The sequence below is a fragment of the Vanacampus margaritifer genome, chromosome 13 (genome assembly GCF_051991255.1).
Source record: "Vanacampus margaritifer isolate UIUO_Vmar chromosome 13, RoL_Vmar_1.0, whole genome shotgun sequence".
NCBI lineage: Eukaryota > Metazoa > Chordata > Actinopteri > Syngnathiformes > Syngnathidae > Vanacampus > Vanacampus margaritifer.
The window spans coordinates 12,343,124-12,361,787 of record NC_135444.1 but is presented as its reverse complement, the minus strand read 5'-3'; the positions used below and the strand labels follow the sequence as shown (position 1 = coordinate 12,361,787).

Sequence of the window (18,664 nt, the reverse complement as noted above, 5' to 3'; positions counted from 1 at the left end):
AACCCTGGACCAGGTATGAGAAATTTTGGATGACTTTTTCTGTAGAATTTCCTAATACATGCAGCCAGCTTTAAACCAAAACAAAACGCTACTTACTAGGGGTGGGAATCTTTGAATGTCTCACGATTTGATTCCAATTTTTGGGCCTGCGATTCGATTTTCGATTAATAGCGATTTTTTTATTCAAAATGATTTGATTGACAATGATTTTTGCTTCAATCTATCAATGTGCAAGGAATTGTAATGATCTACTCTAGTCTGACTCGCTAATGCGGATTAGCGCGTTAGTCGCGGCACTTTTATCGCTCAAAAGAACGGCTCCACGCTGAAAAAAATTTTTTTTTTTATTGGAATAACTTGATCGTGACTTTTTCTTTCTACTCTCTAATGTGGCTACAACTTAACAGTGTATTAGGAACCACACTGCCCCTCAGTGGCCAAACTGGGTATAACATGAACAGCGCTCCAAATAAAGGCCCACACAAACAAAGGCAAGACAGTATAAAATATTTGCAATAAAATTTTGGGACATTTAAAAAAAAAAAAATGTTTTCATTTATATATATATATATATATATTTTTTTTTTTTTAAAGAGTGATGAGTGGTGCTTTCATAAATGTGATAATAATGTGTCATGTGTATTATGTTTTTGCATATCCTTCTTCTACCACTTAAAAAAATAATGGATCTATCAAGTAAAAAAAAAATGCAAATTTTCTCTTTATTATTTGCTCACCGCCTTCATAAAATAATTAATAAAATCGATTTTGGGACATTTAAAATTGATTCTGAATCGTACTAAATGAAAATCGATTTTTTGGGCACACCCCTACTACTTCCTACATACTGCTATTACACCCCCTCTGTTTCTCCAGACTGGAAGAGTGGAATGCCAGTGCCTATAGACATCGCCATCGCCTACCTGATCCAGGGCAGCTTCTACGGTCATTCCATCTATGCCACCGTCTACATGGACGCCTGGAGGAAGGACTCCGCTGTCATGGTGGTGCATCACATCATCACCCTGGCACTCATCTGTTTCTCCTACGCCTTCAGGTAATTGTATTTGTTGTCATTACGGTCAAACGTGCACGTGCTGTCGCACCTGCGGTCTACAAGCTGTTGTGACACCTGGCAGATACCACAACGTGGGCATCCTGGTGTTGTTCCTCCACGACATCAATGACATCCAGCTGGAGTTCACCAAGCTCAACGTCTACCTGAAGTCCAGAGGAGGAGGCTACTTCCTGCTTAATGACGTGCTCGCCAACATGGGCTCGGTCAGCTTTAGCATCACCTGGTGGGTAAATGGAAATATGGAAGAGGAGAGTTATAGAACTCATCTAATGAGAATACGGGTTATGCGCATTTAGCAAAACAGGACTAAGTTCGCTAACCTGTTTTCCGTATTTGGTCATGTATGCTAACATAACATGCTAGTAGTTTCTGTTAACATACATCAACTTAGTAACCTGAGTTAAAAAAAAAAGGTGAAATAGATAGAAAAGGATTTTACGGACTATGTTCAAATGCTTATGAGAATTGAAAAAATGCTAACATGCTAGCAGTTGGTTATTGCTTGCTTGCTTGCTTGCAATGGCAATTAATTAAATGTTAACATTGTTAAGCAAAATGTGGTCTTGAGAATCAAAAGTGCTTAAGCAAACTGATGAGTTCACATCACACACTAGTACAGTCAAGTACTACCCGTATTGTTCATCCGAAATTTTAACATACAACCATGCTAGCATTTGCTATGCTAACTTACTGACAGTACAGTATATCAAGAAAGCGACCCGAGTAGCAAATATGCTAATGCAGATTATTAATGCTATGCTAACATAGAGCAACATTGTAATGTGTGTAATGAAAGCATCAGGATTTTACATCTTTTTATTTAAAATATTATTTTCTGCCTTATATTTATCTATATTTAGGTACTAATTGAGACTCAAAAGAAATGTTAAACATGAGTAGTGATAGTGCGAAAGACGATTGATGATGAGGCCCTAGAGTCGAGGACTGCAGTAATCACTCACCTATTTGTGATTTCGCAAAAATCACTTTTTTTTTTGTATTTATTTTTTTTGCATGTAAGATGAATTTGTAATTCATGATCTGTCTGTCCCTCAGGTTCTGGTTCCGTCTGTATTGGTTTCCGCTAAAAGTACTGTACGCCACCTGCGTGTCAGTCCCCAACATTCCATTCTACTTCTTCTTCAACACTCTGCTCCTCGCCCTGTTGCTCATGAACATCTACTGGTTCTTGGTAATTATTTTTTAATATATATTAACTCATTCACTGCCATTGACGGTAATAAACGTCAAAAAAACATTTGAACTATTTCTATTAGTTTAACATTTTTCTCCTACTTTTGTTAAGAAGAGTATGAAAACCTAGAATTTTTTCAGATATAAAATTTGTGATTAATCGTGATTTAACTATCGAAGTCATGCGATTAATTACGATTAAAACATTTAATTATATTAAAAAAAATGATATTATTATTATTAAAAAATGAATTATATTTATTATTATTATTATTATTATTATAAAATATGTTTTAAATGAACAATAAAAAATGTTTTCTAGGTTTTCATATTCTTGTTAACAAAAGTGGGGAAAAAATATGTTCAACTAAAAGAAATAGTCCAAATAATTTTTTGACGTTTATAGCCGTCAATGGCAGTGAATGAGTTAATGATCACAAATATATGACTAATATTTTCGCCAGCTAATTCTGGGAAGAATTTGATTGTGTCTGTGTTCCCGCCCCCACCAGTTCATCGTCATCTTCGTCGTGAAAGTGCTGAAGATGAAAGAGGTGAATGACGTCAGGGAGTACGAGGAGGGCGAGGAGGAGGAGGGCGCCAAGGCAGCAGCGGGTCTGCTGCAAAAGCCTCAGGCGGCGGCCATGAATCACGGCGGTGATCACCCCGATGATGATGATGCTGGACATCACAACTCTGATGAGGGGTGAGTAGTTACCGACATTTGTTTTTAACTCATTCACTGCCATTGACGGCTATAAACGTCAAAAATGAATTTAAATGATTAGTTTCACATTTTTTTCCACTTTATGGATGAAAACCTAGATTTTTTTTGTACATTTAGAACAGATAATATAACATTTGTGATTAATATTGAGTTAACTAGTGAAGTCATGTGATTAATTACAATTAAAAATTGTAATCGCCTAATGCCCCTAATTTAAAAAAAGAAAGTAAAGATTGTAAAAAATTAGGGGTGTCAGACGATGACACTTTTTTAATTGTAATTAATCGATTAATCACAAATTTTATATCTGTTATAAATGCACAATAAAAAAAATTGATTTTCATACTCTTGTTAACAAAAGTGAAAAAAAAAGTGAAGCTAATATAGTTCAAATGATTTTTTTTTTTTTATAGCCGTGAGTGGCAGTGAATGAGTTAACGGCATCTCAGTGGGTAAAGTCGTGCTTCCTGTAGACATCGTTATTGAAATGAGGGGATAACACGCCAACGTCACAGTTGATTAAATAATATGTTAATTGGTTTACTGTAAATAATAAACAAATGGGTAAAATACTTATTTATTTGGTTAAATAATTGGTTATTTAATTAAAATTTTAATTAAATTCATTAAAAGAAAATGATAAAGAATGAGCATGCCATTTTTTTGTATTATTGTATGAAATGTATCGTAGATAATACATTTTAAAATGAGCAGGAAATAAAAAAGGAAAGAAGGAAAGAAAAAAATATTTAACAATTTTACATCTGTGACCTGGTTCATATGCTCGATTGCAAAGTCAAATGTGGATTTGAACCCAAACATTTTGGGTCTCACATTCACACCTGCGTACAATTAAGTCATCAATAACATGCATGTTTTTTTTTGGAATGTGGGAGGAAGCGGCAGGAACTGCAAGTCTGGCGAAAATATGCAAACTCCACAAAGGAAGGTCAGAGATTCAAACTCAGAACCTTTTGACTGTGAGGCAGACGTGTGAACCACTTGTCACTGTGGCGGGAATGTATTTTATAATTCTCCCAGGAAGTGTTACTGTTTCATCCATTTTTAGAGTCAATCGATAAACCGTAAATGAATATGTACTCATTACACGCTCCATTGAGTATCTAATGATGGTCACAGTATTTTGCCAGTGACTCACACTGTGATTCAAAAAAAAAAAAAGGCAGCTGGTTAACCTATGTAGCTGCTTGAGAGGAACAAAATATTATTTATAGGAAATTTGGACTGGACTGGTTGTCAGCTGATCACAGAGCAAATATAGACAAACAACCATTTACACTCACACGCTAATGCATAATTTAGAATCAAGAACTTAATCCATGCAAGGCCAGGAAGAACATGCAGATCTGACATAAGGAAGGAGATTTGAACCCAGAACCTCACAATCATGAGGAAGACAAGCTAACCACTAAGTTAACCAGCATCATGCAACAACCTGTGTTGGACTTGGGAGGTTCCCTACAGTGGGCCTGAAGTGCAAAACAGTAAAAACTCAACAAAAACAGCAAATAAAAATAAAAACAACTAGCTAAACAAAACAACAAAAAAGCTAATGCAACAGCAAATGAAAAAAACACAAAAGGAAAGAACTTAACAAAAAATAAAAAGCTAACACAATCGCAAACAAACAAAAAAAACACAAAAACAAGTCGCTAAACAAAACATGTTGCAAAAAGCGAACGATGAAAAACAAAAAAATTATACAAAACAGCAAATGAAAACAAAAGCAACTAGCTAAACAAACCAACAAAAGGCTAATGCAACAGCAAGTGAAAACACACACAAAAAAATAAATAATAAAATAAAAAGTTAACAAAATCGCAGACAAAAAAAACATAAAAACAAGACGCTAAACAAAACATGTTACAAAAAGCTTGCAACGAAAAAACACAAAAGAGAACTAGCTAAACTAAACAACAAAAAGCTAACGCAACAGCGAATGAAAAAAACACAAAACCAAAGAACTAAACCAAAAGCTAAGACAACAGCAAATAAAAAAAAACACAAAAACAAAACAACAAAATGCTAACACAGCAGCAAATGGAAACAAAAAACGAAGAACTAAACAAAAGACTAACACGACAACAAATGAAAACACAAAACCAAAATGTCATTGTGTTGAGTCATTTGTTGATGTTATTTCGATTTGCTGTTGTGTTTAGTTATTTGATGTTTTGTCTGTTTGTTTGTTTGTTTTTCATTTGCTGTTGTGTTTACTTTTTCGTTGTTTTAATTTGCTGTTGTGTTTAGGTTTTCGATATGTTGCTGTGTTTAGTTTTTTGTTTTGTTTTGTTTCGCTTAGTTTGTATTTATTTATTTATTGTTACTGTTGTGTCCAGTTATTTGCTGTTGTGTTTTGCACTTCAGGGCCACCGTAGCTTTCCACTAAAATCAAGATAATCTGTAGACCTCTTCACTAATGATCAATTGTGGCGTCATAAAGACGCATGTGTGTTATGTCATGCAATCTGCACATGATAACTTGGTGAGCTTTAAACAAGAAAATGCCAAGCCGAGCATCTACTGTGTTATCTGAAGTCACGGATCCATCATCATACATTGACACCATATTATCTTTACCTTTGACCCTTGCAAACTTGAGCTGTTTACTACTATATAACGGTAGTGTTTGTTTGAGTAGTTTTAAAAAGAAGCTTGGCGTGCATGTCATCCCGAGGCTGCTGTGAAAAAAGTAACACTGAGTAAGTCAGCTGGTGGAGCTGGACACAAAAGTGGGTGAACACTTTTACAAGTTTTGGTACAAAAGATGGATTAGTGAATTAAGAAAGCTAATATCATCAAACGGTTATTTACTAATAGTACGTACGCACGCACGCACGTGTTTATGGTGTCGTCCGTTTATCCGGACGGCCTTGAACACATCTTCAACTGTGTGCCGGCAGGAAGCACGTGCAGAACGGCATCTCTAAGGAGAAGAAGCATCTATGAGCGGATCTGCAGCGCCCCCACCTGGCAGGAGGCCGCGAGAGCAGAGGAACGTCGCCGCCCCTCAACACACACGCACACGCATAACTTTTTCATGTTTTTATTCAAGCACTGTGAATGTGAATGCGACGGATCCGTCGGGGTTGCGAGGTGTCACGTGTTTTTCTTTTCTTTTCCCCTCAATCATCCAATCCCTCGCTTGTTGATTTCCGCCGTGGCCTCCTGCCTCTGTTAGCGACATTAGCGTGTGAGAGTAGATCCATTTTTTTTTAATTTTTTTTTTTACATCACTTCACCTCAATTTAACTTGTTATTCCCCCTCCCCATCTGTGTGTGTGTGTGTGTGTGTGTGTGTGTGTGTGTGTGTGTGTGTGTGTGTGTGTATGTGTATGTGTGTGCGTGTGTGCTGCACTGACATGAAGGCCAACAAGCGGACTGCTGCTTTAATGACGGCAACTAGCTGGAAGTGATTGACTTGGGTTTTGAAATCGTTTAATTATGTTTGGGGTGTAAAAGGATCCAACTGAAGTAAAATATCAGAATCAATATTATTTCAAAACAAACATTAAAAAAAAGTACGCACACGTATTCAGGAACGAACGCATGACATTGGAATTGTTTTGAACAAAATGTAATCTGGGTTTTTGTTTAGAGACGAGCCAATTAAGGCGGACGCATGCGATTTGCACACACTACGGAGTAAGAAAAAAAAAAGTGCTTCGGTACCTCCGACCTCGTCGATCAACTTCGAGCTCTTGTTTTGAAAACTCAGCATGCTTGTGGTGCCGGAGCGGGGCGCGCACTTTGTCGCCTGTTTTCCTTCATCATTCCCTCGTACGTTGCTCACGAAAAGTTCGCCGTGTATTCGGCTTCCGGCTGATATTTCGGGATGAAACTGAACTTTGACATGTGAATTCGATTTAATTTTAAAGCAAATAAAAGCAAGTAAGTCTTGCGCGTTTTATGTTCAACCCAAAATGTCACCGAAATCCGAATATCCCAAAATGTTTTGTGAGTAGTGTGTCATTGTTTAGTTCAGGGTTAATGTTTATTTCTATTGGAACTGCTGCTGTTTAATTTCTTTTTTTTCTCCCTCTGAGCACACTGTTATTTTATTTTATTTTTATTGTATTTTATTATTCTCTCTTGTCTTGTGTTGGACCGTCTGATGTAATCAGATTCAAGAGGGACCAGGGAGAGTGGACTTGTTCTTCCGCACGGACAAGTAGTGACACACAAACACACGCAAATGGAGCATCACATCACACCATCTCTTCCTTTTTATTTTTTATTTTTCGTCAGGAATGCGGATGTGCTGTCCGTCAAACGTCACAACGTGATATCGCGTACTGACTTTTATGGTCTGCTGCGAGATGTGAGGTTCCAGTCAAAAGCCGCACACACAGTGCTATGCTAGCTAGCATGTGCAAGTGGATAGAGGAAGTGGACACCATTTGTGGGGAAAAAAATATTTACACACTTTTTTTTCTCACTTTTTTGGGGGGTGAAAAAAAGATATTCTTAAGTGTTGACTTCTCTTATCCACTGTCTAGATACAACCACCGTGTCACCTCATCCTTTTCTCAAGTTGAAGCAATTGTCAGGTTTTTTTCATTCTGTGGCTGACACGTTGTCAGCGTCTCAGACTGCTGTGTTGGAAATCAGTGAGGCATCTTGTGGCAGTATTATTAGCTTACACAAGTTTTTCCATTTCTTTGGTTTTGTGTGCATGTAATTACTCAACTAGTTTAGTAAAACACAGTTAATGCCTCCTTTGAGGAATCGGCCCAGGAAGTGACATAACTACTTGAATTGATGGAAACAAGAGGAGTCCAGTATTTTTTATTTTATTTTCTCCCAATCAAGTCATGTGAAAGACAATGTGAAACTACAAAAAGTGGTTGTGGAAGTCCTTTTCGGATGGAGTCGAAGATACTTAATCTCTTAAATACACATTTGTGGCAACTAAAATGGCGGGCGGGAATGAAAAAGCGAATGCATTTGGTACCCGAGCATCGGTGATTTTTGTTTGTTTGTGCGACTCCAACTGATTGAAATGAAAGCTTTGATTGTGCCAAAAATGTCCGCTTGTAACGTGGAACCAAGTGTCGGGAAGGCTGCATGACAGGCTCAAAGCCCTGCAAGGTCTTGTTGTTCTACTAAAATAATAATAATAATAATTGCACTGTTATTAGCGGTTTAAATATTGTTTAGTTAGATCAATGCTAGAAAAGGGAAGGGTGAATTGGTATTTTTAAGACCTTTTTTTTTGATGTTGGGATGAACGTTGTATTCAAATCATTCATTTTTGGACAATTGATAGACGGCCCTGTTAAAATAAATTGCCCACAATGCAACCACTTGCTCTTTTATAGAATATACAGATGTCTTTTTGGTTTATCCCCTAAAATAAAAAGTTATCAAATAAGAAAAAATAAATAAAATCAAAACGTGTGATTTATTTTGTCATTTTGTAACGATTACTCGGGTGCACCAATGACTATATTGTAACCGAAGTGTGGCAATAGTTTAGACAGCAGCTATTTTGAATAAATTACACTGTCTTAAAATCCTAATTTGAATATCTAATTGATTCTTGAAAGCCTAATTTGGGAACAGTCTAATAAGAGCTTAATGTATCGTTATGCCCACTTCCACCTCCGAAAATTTCAGCATGATCGCCCCAATATTTTAGGATTTTTGTGCAGCTCTCTCCTCATTCCCACTTCCACCTCTAAAAATATTAAAACGCTCGCCCAATATTTGGATTTTATGGGTGTTAAGTGTTTTCCTGTCAGAAAACTGCAATCTTTATCAAATGTATGTGGGCGTCTCTATTTATGCTCTTCACCTGCAGCAAATTTTAGAATGATTACCCCCATATGTTTTTATTTGATAGATGTTTAGCCTTTTTCTCTCCATAGGCGCTTAATGAGAAAATGCTTATTATCCAGAAAGTCGAAATATTTGGCTGATCGTTCTGATATTTTCAGAGGTTGAAGTTGGCATAAGTATAGATGTCCATTTAAGATTTTGGTGACGACTGATTGCAATTTTGTGACATCAGACTTTTTTTTTTTTTTTAATACTTACTGGTTTGTTAAATGTTTGATTAACTTGAAATTATATTTACAAATCCTGATTTGAAACCTGACCTTGTCTTTAAAACTCCTTTAGTTTTTATACATTGACTTTATTCATCCACAAAAATTATTAACTAGGGAAGGGTGAGTGCCGATATCAGCCTTATATTAAGGTATTGGCCGATACAAGTTATTGCTGCCCTCTTGTGGCTGTTTTACGATCAGAAAGTAGAAATGACAAGATAGAAAATTGCCATTAGTTTCATACAATGTTAAGAAAAAATGCGATATTGGGATAAATAAGTCTTAAAAATTCTCAGCATTTTTTTTTTTTTTTACTCATATTGGTTTTGGTCTGGAAAAAAAGTGGCATCAAACAGCCCCTATTAAAATCCTACTCAACCAATAATTACCTACTTGCTCTTTTTTTTTTTTTTAAAGATTGCGATTTTCTTCTGGTTTATCACTTAAGTCAGCAAAAAACACACAAGTTATTTTAGTTATTTTTTAATCACTTTTTTTTTTTTGTAAATTCAGTTTCCACCAATATTCAATAAATTAACTGACATGAAAGTGTGGCTTTTGATTTGGGGAAGAAGAACAAGACATGCAGCAGTAACACACACACACACACAAAAAACTTCACCGGCAGGTCACAGTTTCAAAAAAATTGATCGTATTCTTAAACGTTTGCTTTTCAGCACAGTCATTGGTGCACTTTAAGACTTAAGCCCCCACCCCAACTTTTGTGTGGTTGTGCCCACTTTACACAATGTGTGACCTTACAGGTTAGCCACAATCAGCAAAAGGTCATGGCAACACACAGTGATAACAAAAACAAGTAATTTATCAAGTTGCAGATGCACTCTTACACACAAAGATGTGATTAGACAAGAAAATGGCCTTGTGGCTTTTGCTGTGTTCAAACGGGACATTGGGAAGGTCAGAATAAGACGCATGAAGTCACGTACACGCAATTAGAATCACTTTTAAGGGTTTCATTTTGACTTAAGCTCTACCGTCTTTTTTTTTTTTTTTTAAAGGGGCAAAACTGGAGTGGATCTCTTCATTTAACTTGAAAGGTTATCTACATACTACTTCACATTAACTTTATTGATTAAAAATACTTAAGTTGGGCTTGTGTTTTTAATTAAGCTTGTGGGTACTTTTCCATCATTAGCATTTCCTTTGCACTGGTCTACAAGGTGTTGGACTACGACCCACATGGCCACGTACTAGTAATGAGGTGGACAAATGAAAAACATCCAACCTATTAAAGGCAGTCTCACTCAAAACATTGCTTGTTATTTTAAAGAGATTCCGAACAATTCAAAAACAAAATCCTTCTACGTTAAGACAGACTCTCGTTTCCCTCGAAGCTGCCAGTGACATCAGTGCGTTGGTGAAGACGAGCGTGGCGGTCGGGGGGGGGCGGCGGGGGTGGGAGTGTCAAACTACTTCTGACAGCATGCGGAATTCAAGTTGGCAGCAAGGACAGGAAGTGACATCATAGGCATGTAGCAGACGATGACGGGAATGACTGGGGCGGCTTGGCAAAGCACCCTGAGAGTGTCGGAAACGAGAAACGGGAGAGAGTTTGTGGGGTTGTCACCGTTGACTTTAGTGCGCCTTCACTTTGGGTTGAGTGACTCTCCGTGCCACGCTGTATAACACGCCAAAGTTCTGGTAGGGGAAAAATAAATACAATTTGAACACAAACTTTGATCACTCGCTGATTTTGGGCGTGGCTTACTTACTTGGATGGCGAGATACATGGCGCCCAAATAGGCGGCGATGCAGACGGCCAGCAGCAGGTCAAAGATGGCCGGCTTGACTCTAGTTAGGACAATCGAACACAAACAGGGTCATTATTGGACAATACATGCAACAATAGAATATGATTCAAATGTGTCTGTTGCGCTTGATTGAAATCATTTCCAGTTGGCTTTTAATGAGAAGATAAATCGATCACCTGTAAGCGTTCATGGTCTGCTTGAGCTGGTCGTAGAAGACAAACTCCGGATCCCTGCAAGACGCACAAATGCAAAGCTGCCAATTGTTGAAGAAAAAAAAAAGTTCAGTTCTGCGTGCTTTAAGTTTGCAAGTTACTTTTTTAACTCATACATCACCCGTGCTTCTCAATACATTTGAATATCAAAGAAAAGTTCAAATTCAAAATGCAAAACTATATAGGTTCAATTATCTAGTAAAATATTTTAACTCATTTGCTCCCAAAACGTATTAATACGTTCTATTTTAAATAGTTTAAGTGTCCCAAAGACGCATTTATACGTTTTTTTTAAAAATTTTATTTTAAATGCTAGCGCATACAGAAGGCTTTGATGCAGCCTCCGAACTGAACAGAACGTTTGAAGCAATGGTAGTTATCACAAAAGCGGCCAGCAGGTGGCAGCAGAGTATAAGAGATCAACCAGGGCCGTGTTGCAAAAAGATCTTTTCCCCACTGTTTTAAACAGATTTGTGAATAATGATGACATTTATTTATATTCTAATGCTAATTGCTGCAAAACGGAAAAATATAGAAATATACTTTTTTTTTTCCTGGTGAAAGAAGAGACTAATCTTTTAGTAGATTCCATGTTTTTACAGCAATAGAACACAATATTCTGTGGGCCTTGCAAAATCAGTCAAAACCCAGTAAAACAGCTGGGAGTGAAGGGGGGTTGCTTCAGTGAAAATGGCTGGGAATGAATGAATTAAAAATCATTTGGATTGTTTCCTACTCAATATTCAAAATTCTCAATATGGTGAAAATTTGGGGTATTCATTTCAGCAATATTATAAAATCTTTGACTTAAAAAAGAAGAAGAATATTTTCAGGATATTACAAGTATTTAAATTAAACTGAATATTAATAAAAAAGAAAAATATTAAAAATATTAGTGGCGGCCATTTTGCCAATTACGCAAAACGGCCGCCCGCTGAGATGGTGAATTTTCCCGCTCATCTAATATTTCACAAACGCAATATTACCGTAATCAGAATGCCGTGTTTTGACTAGTGGGGGTTGCATAGAACATATAATCATAAAGGCTGACTTAACTTCCGCTTTAAGTTAACTAATTGCGTCCCAATTTGTGTTAGTTAATATTTCAAGGCCATGTGGTATTTATCAGAAAGCCTGTGGTGGTGGTTTACCGCTTGTCCGCTTTGACAAAATGTTTCTTGACGTCCTTGAGGTAGCGTCCCAGGTGGTACTCCAAAGTGGACACCACGCTGCTGTCCTTGTCCACCAGCTGGGCGGCCCGCGGCTGTGCGGTGAGCCAGTCCACCATGGCGGACAGGTGCTCCTCTTGTACCTGCTGGCCGGAAGAAACTCATCACATGCATCCACAACGCCAGGAGCTCGACTCCCAATTTTCACGGAGGTAAAAGTACGACTCACCATTTGTTCGGTGAAGACGTGCAGGTCGCTGGGGGCTCCCTGAGAGGACACAACAACGCACCGACGGGTTGTAAACGCACAAACATGACAGGTGTGCTTTCGTCATAAGCGCGGCCTCACCTTTTCTGTGAGGTTGTAGACCACCCGGGCCAGCGCCTCGGCCACCACCTTCGTGTTCCTGCTCAGCTTCTCAATGTCGACGTGTGGCCTGAAACACGCAACACATACACAGTGAGACCATGCACACAATTTGATAGGGAAAAAGGAAGGCGTTGAGCAAATAATAAAGAGGGGGGGGAAAAAATTCTTGATAGATACACAAGTGGTAGAGGAAGGATATGCAAAACATAATACACATTATTATCACATTTATTAAAGCGCCACTCATCAATCTTAAAAAAAAAATGTATATACAGTATATATATATATATATATATAAATAAATAAAATAAAAAATAGAATAAAAAAAAAATATATATATATTGTATATATATTAGGGGTGTGCCCCAAAAAAATTATTCTTATAAGAATCGCGATTCTCATTTAGTACGATTCAGAATCTATTTTAAATGTCCCAAGATCGATTTTATTTAAATTATTTTACACTGTCTTGCCTTTGTGTGTGCCTTTATTTGGAGCGCTGTTCATGTTGTACCCGGTTTGGCCACTGAGGGGCAGTGTGGTTACACGCGATCTAATACACTTAAGTTGTAGCCACATTAGGGAGTAGTTCAAGTTATTCCAATAAAAGTTTGTTTTTTTTCAGCGTGGAGCCATTCTTTTGAGTGATAAAAGTGCCGCGAGTAGCGCGCTAATTAGCATTAGCGAGTCAGACTTGAGTATATCATTACGCTTCCTTGCACATCTATAGATTGAAGCAAAGATCATTGTCAATCAAATCATTTTGAATCAAAAATCGTTCCCAAACGAAAATCGATTCTGAATCGAATCGCAGACCCAAAAATCGGAATCGAATCGAGAGACATTCAAAGATTCCCACCCCTAATATAAATATATATAAAAAAAAATTATGATTATTTTTTTCATTTTTTATACATTTAGTATAATTATGACTATAAACTGCGTTAGTGTAGGTTACTCGCTAATATAAATACTCGACATTATCAGGCTTAAAAAAATGCCAAATTAAAATTCAACAACCTGAATAAAAGGAATCTGAATAAAGAGTTCAATTATGAAATAATTTGTGAGGAGGAGGAGGAGGGTACATAGCCACTAGAAAAGGGAGGACAAATGCAGTTCTATCATATATTAGTCATGTCAATAATGTTAAGGCTAGCAGGCCTTGTGCAGTAGTGAACCCACCCAGCAGGGGGCTCTCCCGCTCCGTAGTGAGGGGAGGGGGACACTGACCGCACGTCCATGATGCTGGAGCGCTGAGCCAGGCGGTGCGAGGGCAGGTGCGAGAGCGTGAAGGCCGGCAGCCGGCGGATCCCGAAGCGCTCGTGCTCCCACGCCAGCATGTCGTCGGCCAGGTTGATTTTCTTGTGGACCATGGAGAACTTCATGCCCGGGTACAGGCTGGCCGCCACCTGGCGTGAGGTCACCAAAATATTAGGAACGCCTCAACCTATGATGCAGTGAGCGCTTTTGATGACGATGAGAGACATCTTACACTCTCCAGCTCTCTGAGCAGGGCAAACTGAGGAGTTCCCTCTTTGGGAGGTTTGGACACGTGCAGGTGCAAAGCGTCCCCGTTGCCCAAAGTGTCGAGACACAGAACGAAGGCAACGTTGTCCTGGAGAAGACTCGAGTCTACAGAGAAATAGAGATTGGAGGTGGGACTGAAAGGTGATATCAGATAAGAAGATGAAAGAGTTGACGGAGGTGTGTCGTGTACCCGTGTGGTCTAGATTGTCTTCTAGCCAGCGTTTGGTGCCCTGGTAGTTGAATTTCCCCCCACCGGACACAAAGAACAGCAGGTTGTATCTGAACACACAAGAACATGATTTATTTGAACAAATAAACAGCAGTGGTGACTTTTGAGTATAACATACTCATAAATTAAAATATTAGGAAGCAAAACAGTTGCGGTTGCTTTTTAAAGTGCTACATAAATAAATTGCGTTGGGTTTAAACTGCCATGACTCATATTTGAATTGTGCCACTTGAGAGCAAAACATAATTGTGTCACTTGAACCGTGAACCGGCCTGAGAGATTGTATTACATGTACAAATTTAACTGCAGTATTTCGATACTACTCTGGCAAAAATATTACCTGCACAATGAGATATAATATAAGAGTGGCAAAAAATGACAGGTATCGGGCATATTTTAGTAGGGATGTTCGATAACACAAATTGTGCTGGATCGTGCAGGTGTACCTAATAAAGTGTCCTTGGAGTATATATATATATATATATATATATATATATATATATATATATATATATATTTTGTGTGGTCCTTGAAGTCTTTTCAGGTTTATTTATTTATTATTTTTACATTTTTTAAATATTTTATTGATTGTTTTATTTTATTTTATAGCTAGTCTTACTAGATTTAATGTGTATGATAGCGTGCGGATCTCAATGTTTAGAAACATAAAATGTGCTACAGAAATAAAGTGGATTGGATTGACTCTATATTTCATCTGCTTGAACGTGTGCTCACCCAGCATGTGTCCTCTTATAGGTGTAGAGTTTCGAGAAGAGGCGGGCCAGCTCCAGTAACATGGACACGCCGCTTCCATTCGAGTCGGCGCCATACGACAGCCACTGCACACATGATGCAAATTGATGTGTTTGAGTATTATCCTATTACAATATAGCAGATTTGGAAAAATGGCGGGCATACCGGAGCAACTCCAAAGGAGTCGTAATGAGCCACCAACACGATTGTGGGTAGGTCCTCTCCTCCGACGCCAGTCAGGCGGCCCTGATGAATAATAACCCATCGCGCAACACGTGTTGACCAATAAGAAACAAGGCAGACTATTGTCAGATCAGTCACTCACCTCCAGACTGGTGATGGCCCAGTCGCTCATGGCTTTGCTCTGAGCGCCACTCGTGACCATTTGGAAGCCGTTGGCAGTGGCCGTATGCAGCAATACTACAAAATGGCCACAACAAGAGCATGTCTCGTTTCCATCAATGCTAACATGTTCAAGACCAATGCAGGAAGAAAAACCGTGACGGGGGGGGGGTGTTTACCTTCAGCTGCAGACAAGGCTCCCTGGGAGGAGGAGGAGGTCAGGGTTTGAGTGTAAATGGACAGCAGCTTGTCGTCCTCCATGGCAAAGTAGACGGGGACGATGGTCTCGGTGGACAACATCTCCGGCTCCAGCTCCATGAATTGCTTCAAAAATCACGAACACCATTTCAGAAGACACGCAAAATCTATTTCCACATGATAACGAGCAAAACAAATGTTGCTTTTTAATGCTACATTCTTCAGTGTGATCATTTGGAATGACGGAAGAAAATACACAGTTGATTCTTTGTCAAATGCTTCAGAAGGAAAAAAAAAAAAGCTTCCGAGACAAGAGCGGTCAGATGCTATTACACAAGCACTGCTGTGAAAAGCTCTTGAGCTCCATCATCGAAAAGCCAACCAGGATTAGCTTGTGCTTGACTTCTTAGCTCCTTTTTCAACTCCCACAAAATATGTCATTTTTCATCTTTACTTTTTATGCATTGTTCGTTTTGTAGAAACATTACTGACATCCAACGGGAGAATGAAGTCAACCTATGTCCATTTAAATTTCATGTGGTTTATATGATGGATGTAGTTCAGAAATTATGCTATGTTTGCCTTGACCTAAGTAGGATGGTGTCTGCGTGTTAAAGGTGAAAGTTTTTCTAAACTTGATGTCACAAAAGACACTAATGCTGATGTAATTATGTGTTTTGAGGTGGATTATCACTTCAAGTGACAAAATTCCCATTTCTTGCTCTGGAATGGCACAATTTTGGATATCCTCAGATCACAATCAAACATTTTTCTGATGTGGATAAACATTCCGATATGCCTTGGATACCGATGTAAATGAAGCGTAAATGCACAGATCGGATGCCAAGCCGATGTGAGCTTTAAGTCATCAAAATACAACTGACAACTACATTAAAAACACCCTTTGTAAATCGAAAACTAGACCAAAAGCAAATGGTCTAGATATGCGACCATCATTAAATGAGCAAATAAATTTTCAGCAGATAGTGTATGAAAAATATATTGACATTAAGTTACACAGCCGTATGTGTCACTTCTACTGTACAAGGAAATAGACAGTTAAAAGAGAACAAAGACAGCGCATTTGCAAAACGTGCCAAAAATGTGATGGCAAAAGTAAATAGAGATGTGGAACCAACGGATAACATAACCTCAAAATATTAATCTGCCAAACCATATTTTACTTCTAACAACATATATAAGTGACTACCGGTACCTGCACTATGTCCTGAGGCATAGTGGACATGTTTTGGGGCAGGATGATGACCACGGCCCCCGCCGACTGGCGCAAGGCTTTCTGATACTTGTCATAGGAGAAGTCGGCTAGCCGCATGATGACACAGCGGCGACTTAGCACCTCCGCCTCCACAGTACGAGCTTCGGTGTTCAGGATGGCGTTTCGGGTACCTGAGGAATACCACGGACAAGTTTAGTAGTTACAGTCCAGTCTTGGATGAATAAAAATCCTGAATGAGAAAAATACAGGGCAGCTTCGCAGTTCTGAGGTTCAGGGTGCAAATCTCAGCTCTTTTCCTGTGTGGAATTTGCATGTTCATCTGTGCTTGTGGGTGTTTTCTCCTGAGTTCTCTTGGCTTCCTCTCGCATTGACATGATTGAAGACTTCTGCAAATTGTCTATTGTAATTGAATTTATATACGAGTCAGTCAAACCATAGTGTACCCTACCCATAGCACTTCTCTATGAGCCGTGATTCGAACGGCCACACTCGTAACTGTAAGGCAAGCGTCGCAAACACTAGCGCACCATGCTGTCAACTCCAAATTAGCCATTGAATATAAATAATGAAGAAGCTCTAGCTATTGTTTATATTATTTGGTTATGAGGATAAAAAAAACTCATGAATAACTAAATGGCAGATTCAAATCATCATTTTTAAAACGTTGCTACCAATTAGCCTAGTAGCATCGTGAGCTACATTAGCCACTAGCTAACTCATGCGAACCCATTACATGCCGTCATTTTAAAGCTAAAATTACATGAGACCTAACCTTAGCTAAAGGCCACCATTTAGCCTCGAGTAGGAGTACTTTTCGTGTCGAAAAAATATGACATTACAAGGGTGTAATTAAGCATAAAAGGCATTTGGGACTTACCGTAGGGTTGTCCCTGCAGGTCATACTGCTGCATGCGATACACCGTGAACTCATGTGCAGCTTCGGCCGGGAGCGGTGACACCAGGATGAGCACCGCCGGGATAAATACGATGAAGGTGAGGGGAAAGGAAGACTTAAACATGTTATCGAACACTTCGCTTGCCTCCTCGAACATTTTGGCGACTGCAGTCGGATCACAGATAAAAATAAAATGTTGTCCGCCGTCACTGCTTGTTGTCTGACAGCTCCCAGGGTACCCAGTCAGTCAGTCAGACAATTTTAATCAGGCACAGGGTATATAGTATATTTTATGTCCCAATTAAAATAATATACAATAATATCGTATTCTGTAACTATTTTAACAAAAATAAAACAAAAAGAGGAATTATTTCATATTTAAATGTTAAAAACATCTGCCGCAATGGTCCTGTAGGCATATTGTAGGACAGCCCCACGGTCCCTGCTGTTGTTACTATACATTTGCCACTTGGAGGCGCGAGTGCACTGCAACAAAGACAAACGACTCGTTCTATAGCCAAGCTAGTAACTCAGTCCAGTAAAATAAATTAAAATGTCGTTCGAGCCCCCATCCAAAAACAGAAAGAAATTAATGTGTGGTGATGAAAGAAAGAAAAAAAGGACCGTTGCATAGCACGATAAAGAATAAAACGATAAAGACTAAAACTCAAAACAAAAAAAGTAAACAAAACAAGGAAACAAATTGGCTGTATAAAGTGTAATTACTGTACATTTTTGGAATATTCACGTGTTGATGTGTGCCATTAAGGGGTAAATATAATAAATAAATAAATGTTGTGATAGTGTCATTTTTATTCAGACAAATACTGTATCTATTACAGCGGAACATTCCATTGAGATGGTCATCTGTTCATAACAAGCAG

The 18,664-nt window shown here is 38.5% G+C and overlaps 2 protein-coding genes across 5 annotated transcripts in view; one reads left to right on the top strand and one right to left on the bottom strand.

Annotated features, from left to right (window-relative positions):
• Positions 1-8,323, top strand: part of cers1 (ceramide synthase 1) — a 33,650-nt gene extending 25,327 nt beyond the window's left edge. The window contains exons 3-7 of the mRNA XM_077583428.1: positions 877-1,057; positions 1,140-1,301; positions 2,135-2,270; positions 2,785-2,978; positions 5,924-8,323. Coding sequence (XP_077439554.1) covers positions 877-1,057; positions 1,140-1,301; positions 2,135-2,270; positions 2,785-2,978; positions 5,924-5,969 — 719 coding nt within the window. The 3' untranslated portion in view covers positions 5,970-8,323. The remainder of the gene's footprint in view (positions 1-876; positions 1,058-1,139; positions 1,302-2,134; positions 2,271-2,784; positions 2,979-5,923) is intronic.
• Positions 8,324-9,540: 1,217 nt separating this feature from the next.
• ncln (nicalin) lies at positions 9,541-18,020 on the bottom strand. 4 transcript variants are annotated; one of them, XM_077583424.1, is made up of 15 exons: positions 17,763-18,020; positions 16,865-17,055; positions 15,630-15,774; positions 15,434-15,528; positions 15,274-15,354; positions 15,091-15,194; positions 14,317-14,405; positions 14,092-14,231; positions 13,782-14,008; positions 12,576-12,663; positions 12,456-12,494; positions 12,209-12,372; positions 11,022-11,075; positions 10,807-10,885; positions 9,541-10,732 (listed from the first exon to the last, which is right to left on the bottom strand). In XM_077583424.1, the coding sequence occupies exons 1-15, from the start codon at positions 17,935-17,937 to the stop codon at positions 10,670-10,672; spliced, it is 1,734 nt and encodes a 577-aa protein (XP_077439550.1). In that variant the 5' UTR covers positions 17,938-18,020; the 3' UTR covers positions 9,541-10,669. The 4 variants fall into 4 exon arrangements, with proteins under 4 accessions (XP_077439550.1, XP_077439551.1, XP_077439552.1 ...); XM_077583425.1 differs by having other exon boundaries at positions 12,209-12,369; XM_077583426.1 differs by having other exon boundaries at positions 13,830-14,008.
• Positions 18,021-18,664: the final 644 nt, after the last annotated feature.

Coding starts and splice junctions, on each gene's coding strand:
- ncln (XM_077583424.1), bottom strand. CDS start 17,937: ATGTTCGAGGAGGCAAGCGAAGTGTTCGATAACATGTTTAAGTCTTCC. Junction 17,056..17,762: donor CCTGCAGGGACAACCCTACG/GTAAGTCCCAAA, acceptor GGTATTCCTCAG/GTACCCGAAACGCCATCCTG. Junction 14,232..14,316: donor AGACAATCTAGACCACACGG/GTACACGACACA, acceptor ATTTCTCTGTAG/ACTCGAGTCTTCTCCAGGAC.